The sequence below is a fragment of the Schistocerca gregaria genome, chromosome 2 (assembly GCF_023897955.1).
Source record: "Schistocerca gregaria isolate iqSchGreg1 chromosome 2, iqSchGreg1.2, whole genome shotgun sequence".
Taxonomy (NCBI): domain Eukaryota; kingdom Metazoa; phylum Arthropoda; class Insecta; order Orthoptera; family Acrididae; genus Schistocerca; species Schistocerca gregaria.
Genome location: NC_064921.1, coordinates 638,360,500 through 638,385,218, shown reverse-complemented (window position 1 = coordinate 638,385,218; position 24,719 = coordinate 638,360,500). Strand labels below are relative to the sequence as shown.

The 24,719-nt window shown below is 40.7% G+C and overlaps 1 protein-coding gene across 2 annotated transcripts in view; it reads left to right on the top strand.

Moving 5' to 3' along the window:
- Positions 1 to 24,719, top strand: part of LOC126334679 (esterase FE4-like) — a 148,800-nt gene that overhangs the window by 80,748 nt on the left and 43,333 nt on the right. For both annotated transcript variants that reach the window (XM_049997155.1, XM_049997154.1), the window contains 2 exons: positions 6,197 to 6,362; positions 6,464 to 6,645. In XM_049997155.1, the coding sequence (XP_049853112.1) occupies positions 6,197 to 6,362; positions 6,464 to 6,645 (348 nt within the window). The remainder of the gene's footprint in view (positions 1 to 6,196; positions 6,363 to 6,463; positions 6,646 to 24,719) is intronic.

The following is a 24,719-nucleotide window of genomic DNA, read 5'->3' as shown; positions in this document are numbered from 1 at the left end:
AAACCCTTTCATTCTAGTAATTTGACTGATGTGTAGTTCTTATACTTCAACTGTTTCTACCTGATCGAATAATGATTTTTCTAGAGAAACGATACAGTGAGTTAAACTGGAATGAATCTTGACATAAACTGTATCCTCACTATTCTATTGCTTCTATTTGATAATATAAACACCGAGCTGAAGCTCCATGGACTGCTAGAATTGTGAACACTGGCACTTCTAAACTTGGGCATGTGCAATGCTCTGTTCTTGGACTCTCAAATTATTTGGGCTGGGCAATCTTTTTGCCTCTCAGTGTATAAAGTGACCCTGGAGGAACTGTCAGTATTCAAGGACATAACAGGATGATCATTTAAGGCAAAAAACTCCATATGAACATATGATTTATTCCAAATGGTTTCCAAGATAGAATGCATTTAATGTAGATTGTTATTTATTTTATGTATTATTAAATATGTAGTCAGATCTAAACATGTAAATGTGTCCAACAGTTAGTAAACATTACTACATGTGTTTTACAAAATATCAATTGAAAAATATGTACTTTTAACACTTTCACTTCTAAGCATTATTATACTTGTCACATGATATTATATACTCCAAGGTATTCAACAAATGAATTTTCCAAAAAATGCCAGTGTGTGTGTCCTGTTACTCACTCTTCTAAAATGACTGGGCCTATCCACTTGCTACTGACCATGCAGCATCAAACACAGATCTAAAAATAACTCGGAAATCTCGTAAGCCATTCTGAATAGGGCATTTGTCCACATGAAGTTTTTGCTTTGAATGAGTGTTCCTGCCATAGCCCTGAATATTGAGAATTCTTCCTGAGACATCCTGTATCTTCATATCCTAACAATAAATCAGCTTCAGTCCAGTCAAATACTTATTGCACCATCGCATGCATATACACTGAAGCGCCAAAGAAACTGGTATGGGCATTCGTATTCAAATAAAGAGATATGTAAAAAGGCAGAATATGGCACTGTGGTCGACAACACCTATATAAGATGACAAGTGTCTGGCACAGTTGTTAGATAAATTACTGTTGCTACAATGGCAGGATGCCAAGATTTATGAGAGTTTGAACATAGCGTTATAGTCTGAGCAATGGGACACAGCATCTCAAGGTAGCAGTGAAGTGGGAATTTTCCCATATGACCATTTCACAGGTGCACTGTGAATATCAGTGAATATCAGGAATCCAGTAAAACATCAAATCTCTGACGTTGCCAGAAAAGGATCCTGCAAGTATGGGACCAATGACAACTGAAGAGAATCATTCAACATGACAGGAGTGCAACCCTTCCACAAATCGCTGCAGATTTCAATGCTGGGCCATCAAAAGGTGTATGCATGTGAACCATTCGATGAAACGTCATTGATATAGGCTTTTGGAGCTGAAGGTGCACTTGTGTAACCTAGATGATTGCATGACACAAACCTTTAAACCTCACCTGGGCCCGTCAACAATGACGTTGGACTGTTGATGACTGGAAACATGTTGCCTGGTTGGATGAGTCTCGTTTCAAATTTTATTGAGCAGATGAATGTGTACAGGTATGGGGACAACCTCATGAATCCATGAACCCCGCATGTCAGCTGGGGACTGTTCAAGCTGGTGGAGGTTCTGTAATGATGTGGGACATGTGCAGCTGGAGTGATATGGAATTCTCAATATGTCTAGATAGGACACTGATAGGTGACACATGCATAAGCATGCTGTCTTACCACCTGCATCCATTCATGTCTGTTGTGAATTCCGATGGATGTGTGCAATTCCAGTAGGAAAATGACACCCCACATGTCCAGAATTGCTACAGAGTGGCTCCGGGAACACACTTTTGAGTTTAAACATTTTTGGTGGCCACCAAACTCCCCAGACGTGAACATTATTGAACATATGTGGAATGCCTTGCAACATGCTGTTCAGAAGAGATCTCCACCCCCTACTCTTGGGGATTTATGAACAGCCCTGCAGGACTCCTGGTGTCAATTCCCTCCAGTGCTACTTTAGACATTAGTCAAGTCTATGCCATGTCACATTGCAGCACTCGCGTGTTCAGGGGTACCCTACACGATGTTAGGCACATGTACCAGATGCTTTGGCTCTTCAGTGTATAATGACAGATTGTACCATAGATGATTCATCAACTGTATAAATGTGAGTTTCCATTTTAGAAAAACTATTTAATTGTAAGAGGACAGAATGGTGGACCAGTATTTAAATTCTAGAGATGAAACGCCAGTACTGCTGATATGCTTTTAAAAGTAGAGGAAGTATTCCTATCTTTTGAAACTGTTAGCTCCATCATACGGGAAGGAAGAAAGGTGGGTTTTGAAACCCTGGAAGGAGGAACAGGGTAATTACTGAGACTTTGTACACTGACTGCTACATTCTGCAATATTAATTAAAGACTTCAGTGACTAAACAGTATTTTCTGTGAATTTGCTTAATAACACTGAACCATTTGAAAGCTTTTTGTAGATTAAAAAGTTTATTATGAACCTCTGATATGCTTTGCAGTTGCTTTATGTCTTGTGTCAGAAGTTACAAAGCATCTTCAGCTGCATCTAAAATCATCTGAAACCAATTTATCACTCAGGATCTTATTTTTTCTTTGTATTTAAGTCAGGTTACTCAGTCCTGCTTTTATAATTTTTGATGCTTATGGAGCAACTGATATAGGTCTGTAAATGCCACAATTGAATAGGCTAACTTTCCTATGAACTGATGTATCTTTCATACATTTAAGTGTTCCTGAGAACTGCACATACATGTAATTACAACATGTTTAAGCAGTTCTGCTTGATGAAGACACACATTTTAATATTAGTGTATTTAATCCAAAATTTCACTACATTTTAATGTACTAGAAACATCATGCACTACACTAAATTTGAGATTAAATTACTTAATTGGTCTTGCAGTATTTTCTAAAACAAATGTAAAGTCATTGGCTTGATTGCAAGGAACACGATACGTCAGTGAGCAATGTTTTTCACTACACTCATGTTCAGAAGAAACAGGACACTGTGAATGACTAGAGATAGGACATTCATATTCACAGGATATGTACATTAGTATGTTCTGCAGAAGTGATTAGCATTTTAGTCAACTCAGTTCAGCACATTTCCTGTTGTGTAAGATAACTTGTTCCATGCATGATGGCATTAATGTGTAAAAGGTGCAAATGGCATCCTGTGGTATAGCCATCCATGTGTCATCATCTGGTTCCAAAGTTCATCTGTGGTGACTGGCACTTGGTCACAGCACTGCACCTGTTGTTTCACTATGTCCCACACATTTTTGATTGCTGACAAGTTGGGTAATCTGGTGGGCCATGGCAAAAGGCTGAAATCCTGAGACACCAAGAAGGCATGTGTTTGTGCAGCATGTGGTCATGCATTGTCTTGGTGAAAAATAACATCAGGGTGTTGCCCAGAAAGGATATGGCTATGGGTTACAGGATGTTTTTCACATAGGACACAGTGGTAACAGTGCCCTGAAAACACACTGTGATTTGTGATTGTACCCAACAGTACCCCATACCATAAGGCCTTGAGTTGGCACTGCACGTCTTGTGCGAATTTAGTCACTATGAAGCCAATCCCCGTATGTGTTGAACTAATATGCAACCATTGTTTTCAAACAACAGAACCTGACTTCATCCGAAAACAGTATCTGATGCGATTCATGTACTCCCCCCCCCCCCCCTCCCCACCCCTCATAGCACTTGCTCTCCATCTGAGGTTCAGCACTTCATTGACCATCACCCATCGCTGTTCCCATTCCAGCACTTCACAGCCGTCATTTACACTGCCATGACCAGTCTTTTAATTTCTCTCCTTTCCGCTACTTACCCCCTCCCCCCTCTGCACCTTCTCTCTTGCCCTCCATCTAAACTGCAACACTTCACTGTCTGCCACTCCCGCCATACTATCCCTCCCCTTCCCCACTCCAGCCTCCTCCTTACCCCCACCCAGTCACCACTCCCATGATGCACTGGTTCTGCTGTTCGTAGTGTGGTTTCAGTTCTCTGAGACTGCAGACGCGTGTGCATGCATGTGTGCGTGCATGTGTCTACTGCTGACAAAGGCCTATTGGCCGAAAGCTATAATTGTATGAACTTTTTAGTTGTGCCTATCGCAACTCGCTATCTCGACTATATATGATGAGTAGCAACTTTCCTTCTCTGGTATTGTTACATTCCATCATGGATTTTCTATTATATAACATGAGAGAATGACATAAATAACATATGCAGCAAAATAGGTTCAAGCATATTTCTGATGAGAAAAATGTCAGTCAGTAAACACACACGCTCTACAAACACTATACTATGGACTAGTCCATTTGCACCTCTCATATGGCATCCTGGTTTGGGGAAATGCTGCAATGAGTGTTAAGATTACAAAACAGAGCTGCACAATGCATCGCAAAAGTATCACCCAGAGAATCCTGCAGAAATAAATTCGGTTTAATGACATTTTTGTGTGTATATAGTGAACTCCAAGTAATTACAGAAAAATGAACAGTATTATCACTGATGCCTTTCATAACGTACTTTTAATAACATTTTACGAAAATTCTATTATAAATGCGATCATATGTTAAATGATATTTGTCACTGTGTTTTTGCTATGTATACGTAAGCTTTATACACTCCTGGAAATTGAAATAAGAACACCGTGAATTCATTGTCCCAGGAAGGGGAAACTTTATTGACACATTCCTGGGGTCAAATACATCACGTGATCACACTGACAGAACCACAGGCACATAGACACAGGTAACAGAGCATGCACAATGTCGGCACTAGTACAGTGTATATCCACCTTTCGCAGCAATGCAGGCTGCTATTCTCCCATGGAGACAATCGTAGAGATGCTGGATGTAGTCCTGTGGAACGGCTTGCCATGCCATTTCCACCTGGCGCCTCAGTTGGACCAGCGTTCGTGCTGGACATGCAGACCGCGTGAGACGACACTTCATCCAGTCCCAAACATGCTCAATGGGGGACAGATCCGGAGATCTTGCTGGCCAGGGTAGTTGACTTACACCTTCTAGAGCACGTTGGGTGGCACGGGATACATGCGGATGTGCACTGTCCTGTTGGAACAGCAAGTTCCCTTGCCGGTCTAGGAATGGTAGAACGATGGGTTCGATGACGGTTTGGATGTACCGTGCACTATTCAGTGTCCCCTCGACGATTACCAGAGGTGTACAGCCAGTGTAGGAGATCGTTCCCCACACCATGATGCCGGGTGTTGGCCCTGTGTGCCTCGGTCGTATGCAGTCCTGGTTGTGGCGCTCACCTGCACGGCGCCCAACACGCATACGACCATCATTGGCACCAAGGCAAAAGCGACTCTCATCGCTGAAGACGACACGTCTCCATTCGTCCCTCCATTCACGCCTGTCGCGACACCACTGGAGGCGGGCTGCACGATGTTGGGGCGTGAGCGGAAGATGGCCTAACGGTGTGCGGAACCATAGCCCAGCTTCATGGAAACGGTTGCAAATGGTCCTCGCCGATACCGCAGGAGCAACAGTGTCCCTAATTTGCTGGGAAGTGGCGGTGTGGTCACCTACGGCACTGCGTAGGATCCTACGGTCTTGGCATGCATCCGTGCGTCGCTGCGGTCCGGTCCCAGGTCGACGGGCACGTGCACCTTCCGCCGACCACTGGCGACAACATCGATGTACAGTGGAGACCTCACGCCCCACGTGTTGAGCAATTCGGCGGTACGTCCACCCGGCCTCCCACATGCCCACTATACGCCCTCGCTCAAAGTCCGTCAACTGCACATACGGTTCACGTCCACGCAGTCGTGGCATGCTACCAGCTCCGTATGCCACGGCAAACTGGCTGACACTGACGGCGGCGGTGCACAAATGCTGCGCAGCTAGCGCCATTAGACGGCCAACACCGCGGTTCCTGGTGTGTCCGCTGTGCCGTGCATGTGATCATTGCTTGTACAGCCCTCTCGCAGTGTCTGGAGCAAGTATGGTGGGTCTGACACACCGGTGTCAATGTGTTCTTTTTTCCATTTCCAGGAGTGTATAAACATGACTTGACCAACATCATTGTAAGAAATGATCCACAGACAAAAATAAAGAACCACCTGCCCCCCTCGCCCTGTAAATTCAATTATGCAAGCTATAACATGTTACATTCTATTATTGCAGGACAAGGAACGGCTGTTTATGTTCGTTTTTGTACCATCGGTGGAGCCAAATGTTGAGGGTGCCTTCCTTACAGAGCATCCAGAAGATATATTGCACAAAGGCAACTACATGAATGTGCCTCTCCTGACTGGTGTTGCCAGCAGAGAAGGGAAATTTCTGATGAAATGTATGTAGTTGAAATCACAATGAAAGTTACCATACATCTTGGTCTTAATGCCTGCTCAAAAGTCTGTTGCTTGTCTTGTCTAACTTTCCTAATTGTTTCAGGGACTGGTCTGGCGGATGATCCAGAGAAAGTGAAGCATCTCAATGATAATTTTATAGACGTTATTGGTCCAGATCTTCGTTTACACAGCAAAGCAGAGAGAGAGACTGCAGCAAACAAAATAAGAGAATTTTACTTTGGTGGAAAACCTGTGACCACTGAAACATTTGAAGAACTTGTGGATGTGAGTTTCTAAAATAACATTAAGCTAAGTTTGTAAAAAAACTTATTACCCCTATTTTTGCTAACAAGCATTAAGAGTATCACTGAAGGTAACTACCTACCTGTTCCAAATTATACTTACAAGGGAGGGTCATACATTGGGATCACAGGTTCACACCAAACTTTGCACACCTTTAGTTGGCCATTAAAACAACATAATGTGCAAGTAGTAAGGAAGTAGTAGCAGTAGGAAGCTTTATGCATATATATTGTAACTGATGTGTAGGTGTAGGTGCCAGACATTAAGACTTCATGGTGGTAAAGCGGTTAGCAATCGAGCACTGTGAGGCAAACATGTATGAAGTGACAGTTTGACTCCTCACACTTAACTTTTAATCTATATTTTGTTCACCATTGGTTATATTATTTAATTTGACCATTTGAGAGGAAATATACACTATTGGACATTAAAATTGCTACACCACGAAGATGACACGCTACAGAAGCGAAATTAAACCGGCAGGAAGAAGATGCTGTGATATGCAAATGATCAGCTTTTCAGAGCATTCACGGCAGGTTTCAGAGCATTCACGCCAGGTTGACGCCGGTGGCGACACCTACAACGTGCTGACATGTGGAAAGTTTCCAAGCAATGTCTCTAACACAAACAGCAGTTGACCAGAATTGCCTGGTGAAACGTTGTTGTGATGCCCCGTGTAAGGAGGAGAAATGCGTACCATCATGTTTCCAGCTTTGATAAAGGTCGGATTGTAGCCTATCACGATTGTGGTTCATTGTATCGCAACATTGCTGCTCGCGTTGGTAGAGATCCAATGACTGTTAGCAGAATATGGAATTGGTGGGTTCAGGAGGGTAATATGGAACACCGTGCTGGATCCTAGCAGCCTCATATCACTGGCAGTTGAGATGACAGGCATCTTATCTGCATGGCTGTAATGGATCGTGCAGCCACGTCTTGATCCCTGAGTCAACAGATGGGGACATTTGCAAGACGACAACCATCTGCACGAACAGTTAGATGACATTTGCAGCAGCATGGACTATCAGCTCGGAGACCATGGCTGTGGTTACCCTTGACGCTGCATCACAGACAGGAGCACCTCCAGTGGTGTTCTGAATGACGAACCTGGGTGAACGAATGGCAAAAGGTCATTTTTTCGGATGAATCCAGGTTCTGTTTACAGCATCATGATGGTCGCATCTGTGTTTGGTGACACCGCGGTGAACGCACATTGGAAGCGTGTATTCGTCATCGCCATACTGGCGTGTCACCCGGCGTGATGGTATGGGGTGCCATTGGTTATACGTCTCGGTCACCTCTTGTTCGCATCGACGGCACTTTGAACAGTGGTCATTACTTTTCAGATGTGTTATGAACCGTGGCTCTACCCTTCATTCGATCCCTGCAAAATCCTACATTTCAGCAGGATAATGCACGACCGCATGTTGCAGTTCCTGTACGGGCCTTTCTTGATACAGAAAATGTTAGACTGCTGCACTGGCCAGCACATTCTCCATATCTCTCACCAATTGAAAATGTCTGGTCAATGGTGGCCGAGCAACTGGCTTGTCACAATATGCCAGTCACTACTCTTGATGAACTGTGGTATTGTGTTGAAGCTGCACGGGCAGTTGTACCTGTACACACCATCCAAGCTCTGTTTGACTCAATGTCCAGGCATATCAAGGCCATTATTACATCCAGAGGTTGTTGTTCTGGGTACTGATTTCTCAGGATCTATGCACCCAAATTGCATGAAAATGTAATCACATGTCTGTTCTAGTATAATATATTTGTCCAATGAATAACCGTTTATCATCTGCATTTCTTCTTAGTGTAGTAATTTTAATGGCCAGTAGCGTAATTTGAAAAAAGCCACATATATTTTCATGGAGTATTAGTGAATTTCATGTAATTTGACTACTTACTAATTTTTATTAAATTTAATAATTAGAACAAACATATTTACAACTACTGACAAGTGAAGAAACACATAGTTTTCCTGAAAATTTATGCCTGTCATCATTTGCAAAATCCTTTACACATGCAATCTGGTAAGGTGCTTGGAACTACTTTGCACCTCGATGCTTTGAGCTGTAGACACAGAGGCAGGCTTCATTTGGCAGTTAATCCCCACAATAGTGAGATGATGCTCAAGTAGCAAGAACAAATGCTATAGGTGATTTTTTTAATATCACAGAATTTACACTTGTACTAAAAAATGAAGTTATGGCCAAAATGATTGTCCTCAAATAATTTTAGTCACCATGTTTGACTTATGTGACACACTATCTCACAGTGTATATGCCATTCAATTAATTTTCCATTGGTAGCATGCACAGCAGCCAGCTCTACCCACACTTGGCACAAAATATCTGCAGTAATTGTAGTTATGGTAGTATTGATTTGGTTCTTTAAATAATTGACAGGCATTTGGTAGACTCTGTACCCCAAATAAAATGAATCCATCAATGTAATGACAGGTGATCTAGGAAGCCAGGGAATGGACAACCCTGGCCAGTCCAATGATCTAGAAACACTCGGTCTAGAAAATTTCACACAGTCTGAGCCCAGTGTGGCAGTGCACTGCCTTGTTAGAAATGTGTGTTGGTGGTCAACCAGTTATGACAGTGCACACAGCTCCAGCATATCAAGGGAATTGTTAGAATTAACTATTTTTTCTTAAGAATAAAATGATCCCACAATATGATCAATTATCAAACACCATCACACATTCACTTTTGGGCTGTTAAATATATTTTTCATCACAGTATGCTGATTTCAATGTGTACAACAAGTGCAATTGGTATGGATACATTGGCAACCATTTTCAAAGGACCCAGTGCATGGTTGCCCTAGCGATTTGCAGCTCCTGAAACACCCTCCAAACACACATCTGCAGTGATCACTGAAAAGCCAATCATATCCATTCTTTGTTGACTTCACTTTTTCTGGGTCATAAAGTATGATGCTTCATATCAACACTTCCTGTTGCATTACGTTCATGTGCCACTGGTGTATACACATTTTTGAGGGTGATTTGCTTTGTTTATTGCATTTGTAAGTTCCTGAATAAACCATTCCACATACTGAACCTTTCTTGAAATGAAATGTTGTCATTGTGATTCACTCAAGACAATCTGGAACACACGCAAACACAACTTTTCTAGTTTGTCTGTCACATAAACCAAACAAGGTGTTAAAACACATTTAAGTTAAACTTTACCTTTTGAGACACCTTTATTTGACATGTAAATGCATGGCTATTTGACTTGTTTGATTGGAAATCAATAGACATATCCTAGCTGAATTGCTTGTACAAATTTAATTCAAAGAGTGTGAATGGATCAGCTGCTTACCATATACTTTGACATCTGACTGTTTTAATGCTTGGTGCTGAATAGCACCATACAGTTTTTTTACTGTTCAGAGTGTCAGTTTCACTAGAACTAGTTTTGTTTTCCTCTTATACATAAATAATAAATTAGTACTGTACAAAACTCTTATAAAACAACATACAAACTGAGACTGAAACGCCCTGGCAGATATCAGTGCACACTCCGCTGCAGAGTGAAAATCTCATTCTGGAAACATACAAACTGCCTAACACGCTCAGCCAGGCATCATTAACTTTCATAACAATCTACATTGGACTGGAAATATTTATATTTAGGGCAAAGTGCATAGAGGAACTGCAGCTACATTTTAGAGATTAGTTAATTGAACACTGGGTACTTAGGTTATCTAGTAAAGCAGTTCATGGTGGGAGGGACCCTCCATGGCATACTCTTTGTATAGAAACTTCTAAAGAAGCAGTGACTGTTGCACAATAGGTGTAAAACAGAGCATAGTAGATTGATACTAAAGAAAACATGTTTGGATATCAAAATAACATCATGTGATGCCTTCAACAACAATCATAGTAGATACTTATCAAAGAATCTCTCACAGCATCCCATTAAATTCTGGTCATTTCAGAGGTCTGTCAGTAGCATTAAAGTATCTGTCCTTGGATAACACAGGAACAGAAACTGTTTTTATTGTTATTATTCATGCCATAATTTCCTGGTTAAGGATAAGAATTTGTTAGTTTCCCTGGAAACAGTTTGAGGAATGTTCAGAAAGTAAGTGTACTGTGACCAAAACAGGCTGTGGATTTTTGTTTTTTGAGGGTTGACAACACTGATTGGCAGAGAAAAAAGGGAGGGAAGAGGTCCCCAGACCAGAACAGTGATCATTGGAGGAACACAGTAGTAAACTCATGTTGTAGTGTCAATCTGTGTGAAAGATGTTGATAAAAAATCCTGCTAAGTGTTAGCCACACGCAATGATCTGCTTCCTACTTGTGGAAAGGATAACAAATACCAGAATTTTTCCATTAGTCAAAACAATTTATGCAAATGTGTTATGAACAGAAAGTGTGTGTTTAAGTGATGTCGGGAGTTTAGTGGAGTCAGACTTATGTTCTGACTGAAAAGTTGGTTCAAAAGTTTGAGGAAACTGTTCATGAAGACTGCTGAATTACAGTGTGGAACAAACTGCTCCCTTGTGCATAAACCATCTCTGTTCTTCTTGGTAGCTGCACAGGCTCTAAAACTGGCTGAAAGATGTTAGTTCTACTAATAATCAATAACAAAACTGTGGTCTGCACGAGCGGTAGATTTAAAACACTTTAATTACACTCTTGATGTAAAGCATTTGCTGATATTACAAGTTTCAGGACTCACATACAGTTAAAAATAAAAGAAAGCAGATTGCTATCTACTGCAGCAGTTCATAGGTTGTTAAATTATTCTAGTGCAGTAATCATACAATATAGTCCAGTGGTTCAAAATGATACACATGTGGCAAAAATTTTGTGTATCAGTTCACCTTATCACTGTCCTCATACATGGTTAAGGAACTTAAAACAATTAAGATAGTACACAAAAATAATCAGTAAGTCCATCAGCACTGCCCTGCTAACCAGATATTGTTTATAGGTGTCAATGATCACTGTGTGTCTCCAGTAAGTTCTCACTCAGAATTAATTAGTAATTACCATCACAGAAGTCATGAATTAAATCCATGAGTGAAGAAAACAAAATGTATGCATTATATGCAAGTACACTCCTGGAAATGGAAAAAAGAACACATTGACACCGGTGTGTCAGACCCACCATACTTGCTCCGGACACTGCGAGAGGGCTGTACAAGCAATGATCACATGCACGGCACAGCGGACACACCAGGAACCGCGGTGTTGGCCATCGAATGGCGCTAGCTGCGCAGCATTTGTGCACCGCCGCCGTCAGTGTCAGCCAGTTTGCCATGGCATACGGAGCTGGTAGCATGCCGCGACAGCGTGGACGTGAACCGTATGTGCAGTTGACGGTCTTTGAGCGAGGGCGTATAGTGGGCATGTGGGAGGCCGGGTGGACGTACCGCCGAATTGCTCAACACGTGGGGCGTGAGGTCTCCACAGTACATCGATGTTGTCGCCAGTGGTCGGCGGGAGGTGCACGTGCCCGTCGACCTGGGACCGGACCGCAGCGACGCACGGATGCATGCCAAGACCGTAGGATCCTACGCAGTGTTGTAGGGGACCGCACCGCCACTTCCCAGCAAATTAGGGACACTGTTGCTCCTGGGGTATCGGCGAGGACCATTCGCAACCGTCTCCATGAAGCTGGGCTACGGTCCTGCACACCGTTAGGCCATCTTCCGCTCACGCCCCAACATCGTGCAGCCCGCCTCCAGTGGTGTCGCGACAGGCGTGAATGGAGGGACGAATGGAGACGTGTCGTCTTCAGCGATGAGAGTCGCTTCTGCCTTGGTGCCAATGATGGTCGTATGCGTGTTGGGCACCGTGCAGGTGAGCGCCACAATCAGGACTGCATACGACCGAGGCACACAGGGCCAACACCCGGCATCATGGTGTGGGGAACGATCTCCTACACTGGCCGTACACCTCTGGTGATCGTCGAGGGGACACTGAATAGTGCACGGTACATCCAAACCGTCATCGAACCCATCGTTCTACCATTCCTAAACCGGCAAGGGAACTTGCTGTTCCAACAGGACAATGCACGTCCGCATGTATCCCGTGCCACCCAACATGCTCTAGAAGGTGTAAGTCAACTACCCTGGCCAGCAAGATCTCCAGATCTGTCCCCCATTGAGCATGTTTGGGACTGGATGAAGCGTCGTCTCATGCGGTCTGCACGTCCAGCACGAACGCTGGTCCAACTGAGGTGCCAGGTGGAAATGGCATGGCAAGCCGTTCCACAGGACTACATCCAGCATCTCTACGATCGTCTCCATGGGAGAATAGCAGCCTGCATTGCTGCGAAAGGTGGATATACACTGTACTAGTGCCGACATTGTGCATGCTCTGTTGCCTGTGTCTATGTGCCTGTGGTTCTGTCAGTGTGATCATGTGATGTATCTGACCCCAGGAATGTGTCAATAAAGTTTCCCCTTCCTGGGACAATGAATTCATGGTGTTCTTATTTCAATTTCCAGGAGTGTATTTCAGAATGTTAGTTGTCGTACTATGGCATTTTGCTCATGACAGGAGGTATTGGTGTTGCTCCCTTTACTCTCAGCTACAGACTGCCTGACCTCAGATGTGCTAGCCCTATATGTAGTTTCGACTATGAGCAACATATTTCACACTACTTATTATTGATGGATGCCATCGTAAATATAATATTTTATGACCCCCAAAATATTAACTTACTAATTAGTGAGTTAATTAATAAATGCTGCACATCAAATGGATCATAAAAATATATGAACAGCACTGTATGCCAAAGTTCAGAATCTAACAATAATTTCAACATAATTTGTAATTGAAGTTGGCAATGGGCTAATACTTTAATATTCAGAAGATAATTAGTTTCTAGACAATTTTAGATAACTTGTGGAAAAGTTGGAGGTATGCAATTTCAAATAATAAGCATTAACCTCTTAACATATGTATTATTTACAATATGATGATTCTTTTTTCAACTAATTTTTTTATTCCCAAAATGAAATATTCAGTGAAGCACAATAATGACAGTAACAATGAAATTATTTTTTAGGTACTTAACAATTGACATTTTCATCTCTAAATAGCCCCTGGTTTAAAATCACGAGGATACTCGTGGTAGGCCTAAACTACTTTTTCTTCTTAAAATTACAGTAATTCTGTGCATCGAAGCACTAAAAGTTTATGTTGGTAGCTGTGTGAAATACCCTGAAGCAAGGATCAATACACAAAGCTACACCACAGTCTTTACGCATGTATCCTGATTGCCTCTGTGCCTTCTTCCCTCTGGCATCATGTGCACTACTGCACATCTTACACATTCTTGTTGGATTGTGCTGCTTCTTGGTTGGAGGAATCGTAGATGGAAAATGATGTCCAACAAGTCACGTTGGGGTTGATTTTGCTGATGGATGGGCTGCTGCTTTGGGTGAACATTCCTTCACCTGATGTTTGGTAATGAGCTGTTCAGCAACAGCCACACGAAAGTCAAGGGGAGTAAGCTTCCCCCATGTTTTTTGTATAGTACAAAGGCATTCCATTCTGCTAGTTCCAGTAGATGAAAAAGTATCTTCTTGTACTACTTTTTACCTCTCTTGCGTGGCAATGGATTGTTTGTGATGTGCTGATAAACTTTATCCACCCCCTCCCCCCCCCCCCCCACCCTCCAATTGATCATTATAAGCAAATACAGCCACTGGTTTGGCAATAAATTTGTTTCTTACTTTCCGTGTTTGTATTTCTGCATTGTGAATAGTGGACAGCATGCAGATGTCTCTCTTATCTTTCTATTTCAGTGCAGTCAGTTTACCTCACTGGAACGCTGGAATCTTCCCTTTCTTGGTCCGGAAAGAAGGTGACATTTCTTTTCTTGTAGGATGCATGGTGCCATACATATCTGTTCTTTTTTTTAGCAGAATGTCAGCAAGCTGGGGAGAACTATAATAATTATCTAGAGTCAAACAGTATTCCATATTTAGCAAGGGTTGCATTAGTGTCATTACAATTTGTGGTGACATTGGCGGATTCTTGTATTCTTCCTCAAATTTAGTGCCCTCGCCAACATAAATAATTAGGGACAAACTATATCCAGTCTGTGACTCACACAACATGAATGTTTTTATGCCAAACCTAGCTCTTTTGAGTGGCAAATACTGGATCCATCTCAGTCGCACTTTATATAACAGCAGGCTTTCATCTATGGTGACATCTCTTTCTGGAACACAACTGTTTCTAAATTTAGCCAACAGGTAGCTCACAATAGGACATACTTTATTCAGTTTGGGTTGTGTATGGCTTTCTGTGTTAACTAATTAGATCAGTTCAACTACATTAGCAAGTAATATGTAATGAGCAATGCAATTTAGTTGGACTAAGCTTATTTATGAATATGAAATTACTATGCACTCACTGGGTACTTAAGTACACTATTATACTTCATTGTCATAGTTTATGAAAAAACATACAAAATACCGAGACAAAAAAATGTGCTTGCTTCTTCTCATGTGGATGAAATTTCTGTGGTGTTTCCATACCTCTCCAGAACTCTTACATGAGACACTCACAGGAACACTGGAATACTGGAAGCTATGCATAAGATGGGTCCCAAAACAACTGACAGAGCAGCATAAGAAAAATTGGGTCAATAGTGCCCATAAGTTTCTTGAGCAACTTGAATTGGAAGTTGAGGGTTCTAAGAGTTTTGTTGTGACTACAGATAAAATTTGGGTGGCTCATTACATGCCTGAGACAAAAAGACAATCATGATTGTGGTAGTACACCAATTCCCCCCATCTGCCAAAAAATTCAAAACCACAAATTTGGGCAAAAAAAATCAAGACTTCAGTCTTTTGTGACCAAAAAGGCATAATTTTGGTCAAATTTATGACTTGGAGTGAGACCACCAACACACAACGATGAAGTGAGACCCTAAAACAACTCAAAAGGAACATTTAAAACAAAAGGAGGAGAATGGTGATGAGAGGAGTGTACTTGTTGCATGACAATGCCCATCCTTACTCAGTCGTAGCCACTGAAGTGCTCTTGGATTCATTTTGATTGAGTTGATTTAAATCACACTGCACATTCCCCTGACTTGGTGCCTTCAGATTATCATATTTTTACCTCCCTGAAGGCACACATGAATGGCATTAAATGTTCATCTGACAAGAAGATGCAGAGAGAAGTTCTGTAGAGGGAGGAGGAGCTGGTGGGAGAGTTCTCAAGGAGGGCACAAAGAAGCTTGTGCCACAGCTCACCACATGCATTGACTGGAATGGCAGTTATGTATAAGAACATTTATCAAAAATATCTTGCAACTTTTTCAAACAAATTTTTTAAATATAAATATCTAATACATTTACTTTCTGAATATCCCTTATATTTAAAAGAATATACATTATTTTTGATTACTGAAAATACTAGAAGAGCTTGTTAGTTTGCTAACTTTTCAATTAGGAAAATTGTATTCTTAACAACTTATGGCGGGCTCTGTGAATCCCCATAGAAGTAGAAACAGTTGACACAAAGTACTTCTAATTTCGCCCTTTTCTGGTAATATACATCATAGTTTAATACTTGCTCATTTGCTGCTTATAATTTTGTCGCCTTCAGTTTTGTGCTCCTTTATTTAATGTTAAAAATATATTAATAAATTTTGATTTTTATAAGTTCATGTGCAGGACAATGCTTTAGTCAGTCTGCAGTATCATCCACAATGTGCACACCTCTGTCACTAGTGGTCAGTCCATGGTTAGTTGCTGAAATGTAAACTTTCTTGTGTATCAGATGGAAGTTAGCATCACTATATAATAGATTAGGTACTCAGTTGTAAACACCATGCAAAAAGTTATTTCTTGAATAGCTACCACAGGCAGTGGCTAAGTAACTAAAACTGTCTGTTAGTGAGAACTTGACAGCAAAAGCGCATTGTAAAGATGATGCCACTCTATCATAACAGTAGTGTATGTGCTGACCTGTGATATATGAACTGTTTGAATTATTAAATACAAGCTGTTCATTACTATATTATTAATGTCAATAAATGTGAAAAGGTCATGTATTTAGGTATACAGTGTTGTAAAGTTGAGAAATGTACAGCAGTCAGTTGCTAATAAATATTAGAAACTGATTGCCGTACATTTACCAACTTTAAATAAATGCAGTTGCTGAGCACACCATTCCATTTGGAGTCAAAACTGATGAAATGTTTTGTTCGTCGTTTAAAAAACTTGTAACTGAACCAAACAGTAATGCAAGACAGACACTTAAGACACTGAGGAGCAAGCAGTACTAAAAAAAAATCATACTTTTGCTAATAAGCACTAGTGCAGTACTGAGTCAAATGCTTTCATGGAGTTAAGAAATACTCCAGTCGCCTCATTATCTTAATCAGTACGAGGGTAGAAGTCACACTACAGTTCATTTTAGGGAAAAAAAAAAAAAAAAAAAAAAAAAAACCTATACGGAAAGTGATGTGTTTCGTAGGTATCTTTAAGCAGGGCATCATTTAAAATGTACATTTTCATAATGTAAAAGCATAGATACAAAATAGCCTAAATATAGCCCATTCCTTTTGGACACATTGAGATTGAAGTTTTGCTGTGCAGGTTGCTTTTGTCAGCCAGACCACAGGACACGTGATCTCATATGCCAGTCACAGCCCAGAATCAGAGTACATGACACATGATGCAGTCAACCAGTCATGACATTACATTTAAATTGTGTGAACAAGCTAACACCACAAAAACAATTAGCATGCAACATGAATAAAATAGGAATGGCTAATATCCCAAAGTAATATAGAAACTCTATAGTAACAAGCAAAGCCATGATTTCACATACATATAATGGTGAGCAATGTGAAAGCGCAGTTTTCCAAAAGGCACAGAATTGTACTGACTAATCATGTCTGCAGCAATCTTTAGAGGAACTATTACTGTTCTATTACACTTTTGATACAACCACAGGAAGAGTGCCACCCTTAACTGTTCATAGTGCACTAAGTAAAACACTGACAGGAGAGAACACTGAAACACTGATAACAATTAGTGGCAAGAAAATACACACACACAATTGTTGATGACTACAGATCAGCTCAGCCAGCAGATCCTGTAGTTCAACTACTATGCAAGAAGCTAAGGCTGGATAGTAAACAGTTCTTGCCCCATTAGAATGTTCACTGAAGATGAGCAGATGTAGAGTCACTAGAAGGTGGTGATGTGGCATGAAGTACACAAGTAGAAGGTGCTCCTTTTGGTAGTCAGACTGACTTGGAACTGCCCGCTCCACTGTGGCACCAGTGCGTATCCCTTCTTTGGTGGTAACAATGCTGTGTCTTCTTGGTACAGCAATCGTTGGGCTATATGCCATCTCTTGAGTGAGTTGTCAAACTATTGGTGCTTGTGGTGCTGCATGGTTGTGTGTGCTGTGTTCACAACACCACACTCCCCCCCCCCCCCCCCCCCCTTCCAAAAAGACTCCTGGCCATGGTTGTGGTGAAAACTGATAGTGAAGGGGATGTGTGGGTGTAGGCACAGCAGATAGGATGGGAACCATGACTGCAGCCAGCAACAGACTCCCTTCCACACCCTAGCTGTTGCCCTGAGCCTCCTCAGGAACACCTGGCAAAGTGCAGGAGGGAACAGACCTACATCCAGGGCCAGAGTCTTGAATGCTGGAGGACCCCCCACCCATTGAGAGGAAGGTGGCAGGGCACAGAGGCATTTTCCACGCTGACTTGGGCTGCTGTGATGGTGGCAATGGAGGAGAGGGTGCGTCCACCTCCATGGGAAGTGCGACCTTTACAAATGTCTGCTTACGTCTGTGTATGCGCGGATGGATATGTGTGTGTGTACGCGAGTGTATACCATTCCCTTTTTCCCCCCTAAGGTAAGTCTTTCCGCTCCCGGGACTGGAATGACTCCTTACCCTCTCCCTTAAAACCCACATCCTTTCGTCTTTCCCTCTCCTTCCCTCTTTCCTGAAGAAGCAACTGTTGGTTGCAAAAGCTTGAATTTTGTGTGTATGTTTGTGTTTGCTTGTGTGTCTATCGACCTGCCAGTGCTTTTGTTTGGTAAGTCACATCATCTTTGTTTTTTAGATATATTTTTCCCACGTGGAATGTTTCCCTGTATATATCTAGACTTACCAAGCGGGAAAGCGCCGGTAGATAGGCACAATAAATAAAACACACACACAGAATTTCTAGCTTTCGCAACCGACAGTTGCTTCTTCAGGAAAGAGGGAAGGAGAGGGAAAGACGAAAGGATGTGGGTTTTAAGGGAGAGGGTAAGGAGTCATTCCAATCCCGGGAGCGGAAAGACTTCCCTTAGGGGGGAAAAAATGACAGGTGTACACTTGCACATACACACACTGTCCACTTCTTCTATCTTCTCATATGTGTGTGGTTTTACTGAGAAATTCATCAATGGAGTAGGAGGAGTGGGCCACCAATAAATCCTTTAGGCTTCTCTTAAACTGAATTTCATTGGTTGTTAAGCTTTTTATGGCTGCTGGCAAGTTATTGAAAATGTGTGTTCCTGAATAATGCACACCTTTTTGTACAAGACTAAGTGACTTTAAAACCTTGTGAAGATTATTCTTATTTCTAGTATTGATTCCATGAATTGAGCTGTTGGTTTTCAAAAGTGATTTTTTTTAATGACAAATTTCATTATGGAATAAATATATTGGGAAGCATTAGTTAGTATCTCTAGTTCCCTAAACAGGCTTCTGCAGGATGTTCTTGAGTTCACACCACATATAACTCTTACTGCACGTTTTTGTGCCCGGAAAACTTTAGCTTTGCTTGATGAATTACCCCAAAAAATAATCCCATATGACATCGTGGAATGAAAGTAAGCGTAGTATGCCAGCTTTTTCATTTTTATATCCCCTATGTCTGACAAAATTTGCATTGCAAACAGAGATTTGTTAAGACGCTTCAGCAGTTCTGTGGTGTGCTCCTCCCAGTTGAATTTATTATCAAGCTGTTATCCCAAGAATTTAACACTGTCCACTTCTTCTATCTTCTCATCATCATATGTTAGACATATACTCGTGGGAAACCCCTTAAAAGTTCTGAACTGCATGTAATGTTTTTTTCAAAGTTTAGTGACAAAGAATTGGCTATGAACCAGTGATTAATGTCCACAAATATTTTACTAGCTGATCTTTCCAAGACTACGCTTGATCTGCTATTTATTGCAATGTTTGTATCATCGGCAAACAAAATGAACTTGGCATCTGTGTTCTGATAGTGCTGGCCGATGGGGTAGCGTTCATGGGAATCACAAAGGCAAAATGACTTACAGCAGCCATTACTTAAAGCCATTGTGTTTTCTGGAAAGGTCCATAGAAATCAATATGGATGCATTTCAGTGGACCACTGGTGTGTGGCCAGTTAGAAAAGCATTGAGGTAGAGCCACTTGTTGCTCCATGCAAGCAGCGCAGCATGACATCATGTCTTCAGTCTGGGTGTTCATCCCTGGCTAAGAACAATGGGGGTCAAGTGAGCTGCTTTGCCCTCACAATACCCCAGTGTCCCTGATGCAACAACTTTAAAACCTTGTGCTGAAAGGTGCATGGGATGAAGATCTGAGCACGTTTGTTCCTGGTGCGTAACACTAAAACACCACACAGTACTGACAAGACTGATTTCAGAGAAGTATCAACATACTTCCAGCTGAGTAATGTCTTTCACTCTCCTCCTTGGCCACCCTATGCACATGTAATTCAGCACAATGCCTAAATCTGCATCTGCAACTGTCTCCTGTGCTTTGTGATGAGTCCACGGGAAAATTGTGAACTGTGGAAGCATTGTCATGTCTCCTATGGCTGCCAATTAGCACTTCCATGGTCAGCGAAAGTGTAATGTCCTTTTTCTGCACCCAGCCAGTATTCTTCACCTTGTTGAGATACATGAAAGTTAGGGGACACAACACTATCTGTCATTGCAGTCAATATTTGTTGATCAGTAAGTTTAAATTCAAATTATTACCAACAGCTAGCTGCATTGTTTGGTGATTGCCACCAAAGATGCTCATTAACAGTTATTAGGTGACTGATTAATCTTCAAAAATGAACTGATATCTTTGACTTTGCATAGCATATGTACATCAAATTAATTTCTTCCAAAGGCACAGAGTTTATTTCACAGTTTATTTGATATGATTTAATTTGAAGGATGTTCATACTTAAGCACAATAATAAATGTCTATAATTGAAAGTCAAAGAAATTTATTTTTAATTAAACCGGCTTCCAGTGAAGTTCATGCAGTGGCACATGCACTTAAGTCATGAATATTCATAACAACAATGCTAAGACCTCAGATACTAAAATCTTGAACACAAGGAGTCCCAGATGCTAAAGACTCACAGATGCCAGAGACTAAAAGATGTGAAAGACGTTAACAATATGCACTACTTTGCTACTTTGCAAATAATTCTCTATTCCATTTGCTCTTATTATCCTTCTTTTAATTTTTCTGCTTTTGTTTGAAATATGGGGATTGTTCATGGTCAGTTCAAATAAATTTTAATTTCATAAAAAGACCACACTTGTGAAAGGGGATTACACAGGTCCCCAAAGAGGACTGTGTTATTTTAACCAAGTTTTCATTATTTAAGGTAACCACAAGATATGCTAATATTACACCTATTCAAATTTTCTCAGAGGGCTAGGGTTCTTTGTTAACTATTATTTGGCTTGGACTTGGGATTCTAGTTTCTTTTTTATGGATCAGGCTTTTGGGTCTTTGCTTGGAACCTTATTTTTTTCTTTTTCCTTCTTTCCTTTTTGTCATCAGTCAGTGGTATATAAGTGGGTGATGTGACATGATTACAAAAATTGTACAATAGTTTTTTTTACATGTTCCTTATATACTATATTCTTCATTACAGACTAACTTAAATATTTCAAAGTATATCTAACTCTCAAATATTTCCATGTTTCCTAATGTTAGTTAAATATTTCATTCATTTAATTTCTATACTGAATAAGTCAGTTTAAAGTTAACTATAAATTTCATCTTAGATACTGGACAGAGTGATTGTTTGGGTTCTGCAAACCATCTGTGCTATTGCAACCATGGGACGTAGGGAATATGGGCAATCTACATCATATTTTCTTGCCTCCTCTTGTAGCTTGTAACATGATTACATATGCTGTGCTGCCTCTTCAACAGCTAAGCAGACCAATGTTTTCATTGTTTGACTCATGTTGCCCCTCTTGTAGCTAGCAACATGATTATTTATGTTGTGCTGCCTCTTTCAGTGGCTAAATAGCACAACATTTTCATTATTTGATCCATGTTGCTCCTCTTACAGTCTGCAACATGCCCATCATAACAACATATCTTCTTGCCCTCCATATCTCATAGCTTCATGGATGATTGCACCTTATAATGTATGATTTTTAGATTTTTTGTTACCTTCAACTTCCATTCACTGACTCTTTGTGTCTATTGTTAAGCTTTGTAATGCATTCTTTTGATTGCCTACAGCTGCTGACCTTCTGCAATAGGATCTTTTTCTTCACATTCTTCATCTAATTAATACCAATGCTGCTTGTAGACCTCCATGACATTCTTGACTAAACTGACAAGCAAATTTCCAGTTGTCGCCAACAAACAGCTCACTTCTTGTATAATGTCATAGAGTGATGAACTTCAGGCAAATTGTTCTTCTTTGTTCATTCTGACTCCACCTCTAGGTTGCAAGGCGAGCAAACTCCCAATGTTGACACCCTCTGCCTATATTGTGGAACATCTTGTAGCTTGTAGTTACCATTTCTGAAGGTGTGCAGCCAAATGATGACTCACCTCATCAGATAACATCAGCAATCCCTTATGTTACTTGGGCTGCGGCCTTAGCAATGGGTAGTATGTCACCACACATGATCCAGAAAGATGAATACCGTATTTACTCGAATCTAAGCCGCACTTTTTTTCCGGTTTTTGTAATCCAAAAAACCACCTGTAGAATCGAGTGCAAAGTAAGCAGAAGTTCTGAAAAATGTTGGTAGGTGCCACCACAACCAACTTCTGCCATCAAATATATGTAGCACTGCACAGGCATGCATGCTTTGCAGGCACAAAGATAAATGCTGGTGCCAAAACCTGAGCGATAAATAAATTAAAAAAAAAAGGTGGAAGACAAGCTTTTTTTTCCTCTGCCCCGAGTTTCAACCACTGCACTTTCATAAATTATCCATCAAAGTAAATACAAATTCCGTATTGTTCATCTTCAAATGTCGCTGCATTTCAATGTACTATGAAAATCCGACTGGCAAGACAGTTAGGGATGTTTGTGTCAATATGGCCAACTCTACATTCTGAATTTTTTCTTACCGGTGAGAAGAGATGATTGCTTATAGGAACTTTTATGAATTGTGAATCGCATGCAGTATTCTCTTCACCATAAGAATAATACGAATGTAAACATTATGCCATGTATTCTTTCGTGTTTGCTGCTCTCTAATTTAAATCCTGTCTGCCTAATAAACTATGAAACTAGAGTGAGACAACAGCAAATGCAGAAGAATATAAGTATCATGTCATGTTTATATTCATATTATTCTTATGCTTAATAGTGATACAGTCAGAAATGAAGCACGGCAATTGACTAGATTTTTAAATCTAAGATGACTCTAATTTCTGTGCACAATGTAATGTACTAAAGAGGCGTCAGCGAAGATTTTCAAACGGAGAAAAATTTTCACTAAGCCTCTCGTTCAGAACATCTTCTATCATACACAGTCTATTATTTGGTTCTTGTTGATCATTATCAAAGAAAGCAGCAGTGTAAGTAAGAACAAATAGCAGTCTCAGAGTGACGTAAACACCTATAACAAAGAGAACAGCACTTATCAGATCAAAGAAAATAAGCAATCACAGACGAAGAACGTGAGAAAGGAAGGGTACCCGTGTAAATACGGACGGACACACAGCAATGGCTACCTAGTAAAGCTTAACTGCTAAGCTTATGTCTCGAACCAAACTACTGTAGCTGTATCGTCATTCATTCGATCTAAATTGTGTCTCATATTACAATGGACCAACTTTGTTTAGATTTGGAGATGCGGCCTGAAACTTTTCTCTCCCCTTGAATTTCGAGTCTCAAATTTCAGGTGCAGCTTAGATTCTGGAAATTTTTTTTCCTTTGATTTCGAGTCTTGTTTTTTCAGGTTCGGCTCAGGTTAGAGTGCGGCTCAGGTTAGAATGAATACGGTATAGAACATAAAGAACACATATAGACATGACATATAATGTCACTCATTTAATTTTATTCTCAGCAATCAATATTCTCCTTCACTAATACATGCAGTCTTTTAGCCTTTCTAATAGTTCACAGATTTTTCCCACTAGTGTCACACACTAACTGTTTGCACATATTTCTCTGTGTCACAATTATTCTTAATAATCAAAGCACTTTAATTTCTGGAGGTTATGCTGAGATTCTGTCCTATTCAGTTCTTGGCACAGTCCCATTGAATTAATGACTCTGTTACTTCACTTCCAGCAGATTGTGCTGATATTTTCTGTCCTATTCAGTTTTGGGCTTAACTCTATTGAATAATTGACACTTCATTGGACAACCAGAACTGTGACAATTTAACACACAAATAAATTCAATAAGTCATTGTGTTTGTTCATTCTTAATCTAAGGTTTCTGTTCCCTGACAGTTACAAGTGAGGCACTCAAACAGTTATAGAACCAAGTATTAACACATGGCATTGTCATTAACTATTATACTATTAAACAAAGAATAAATTTATATCCACTAAGGTCATAACATTATTAAAACAATACATTGCAATACTACCTAACAAAAAACAGCTTATGCAAAGCTTCCCATTCAGTGTTCCATTAACTGTTACTAAAGGATCCATCCAGAAAATTTCTTCAAATCTTTGTGAGGAAACAAATCCTAGGGTTGCCCCCCCAATGTCTACATTAGCTAACAAATAGCTTGCAAAATGTGAATGATATGGTAAGGTCCGGTGTAAACATGTTGTCATTTCTTGTTCAACCTCTTAAGAGTCGATGACTTAGGGTGTT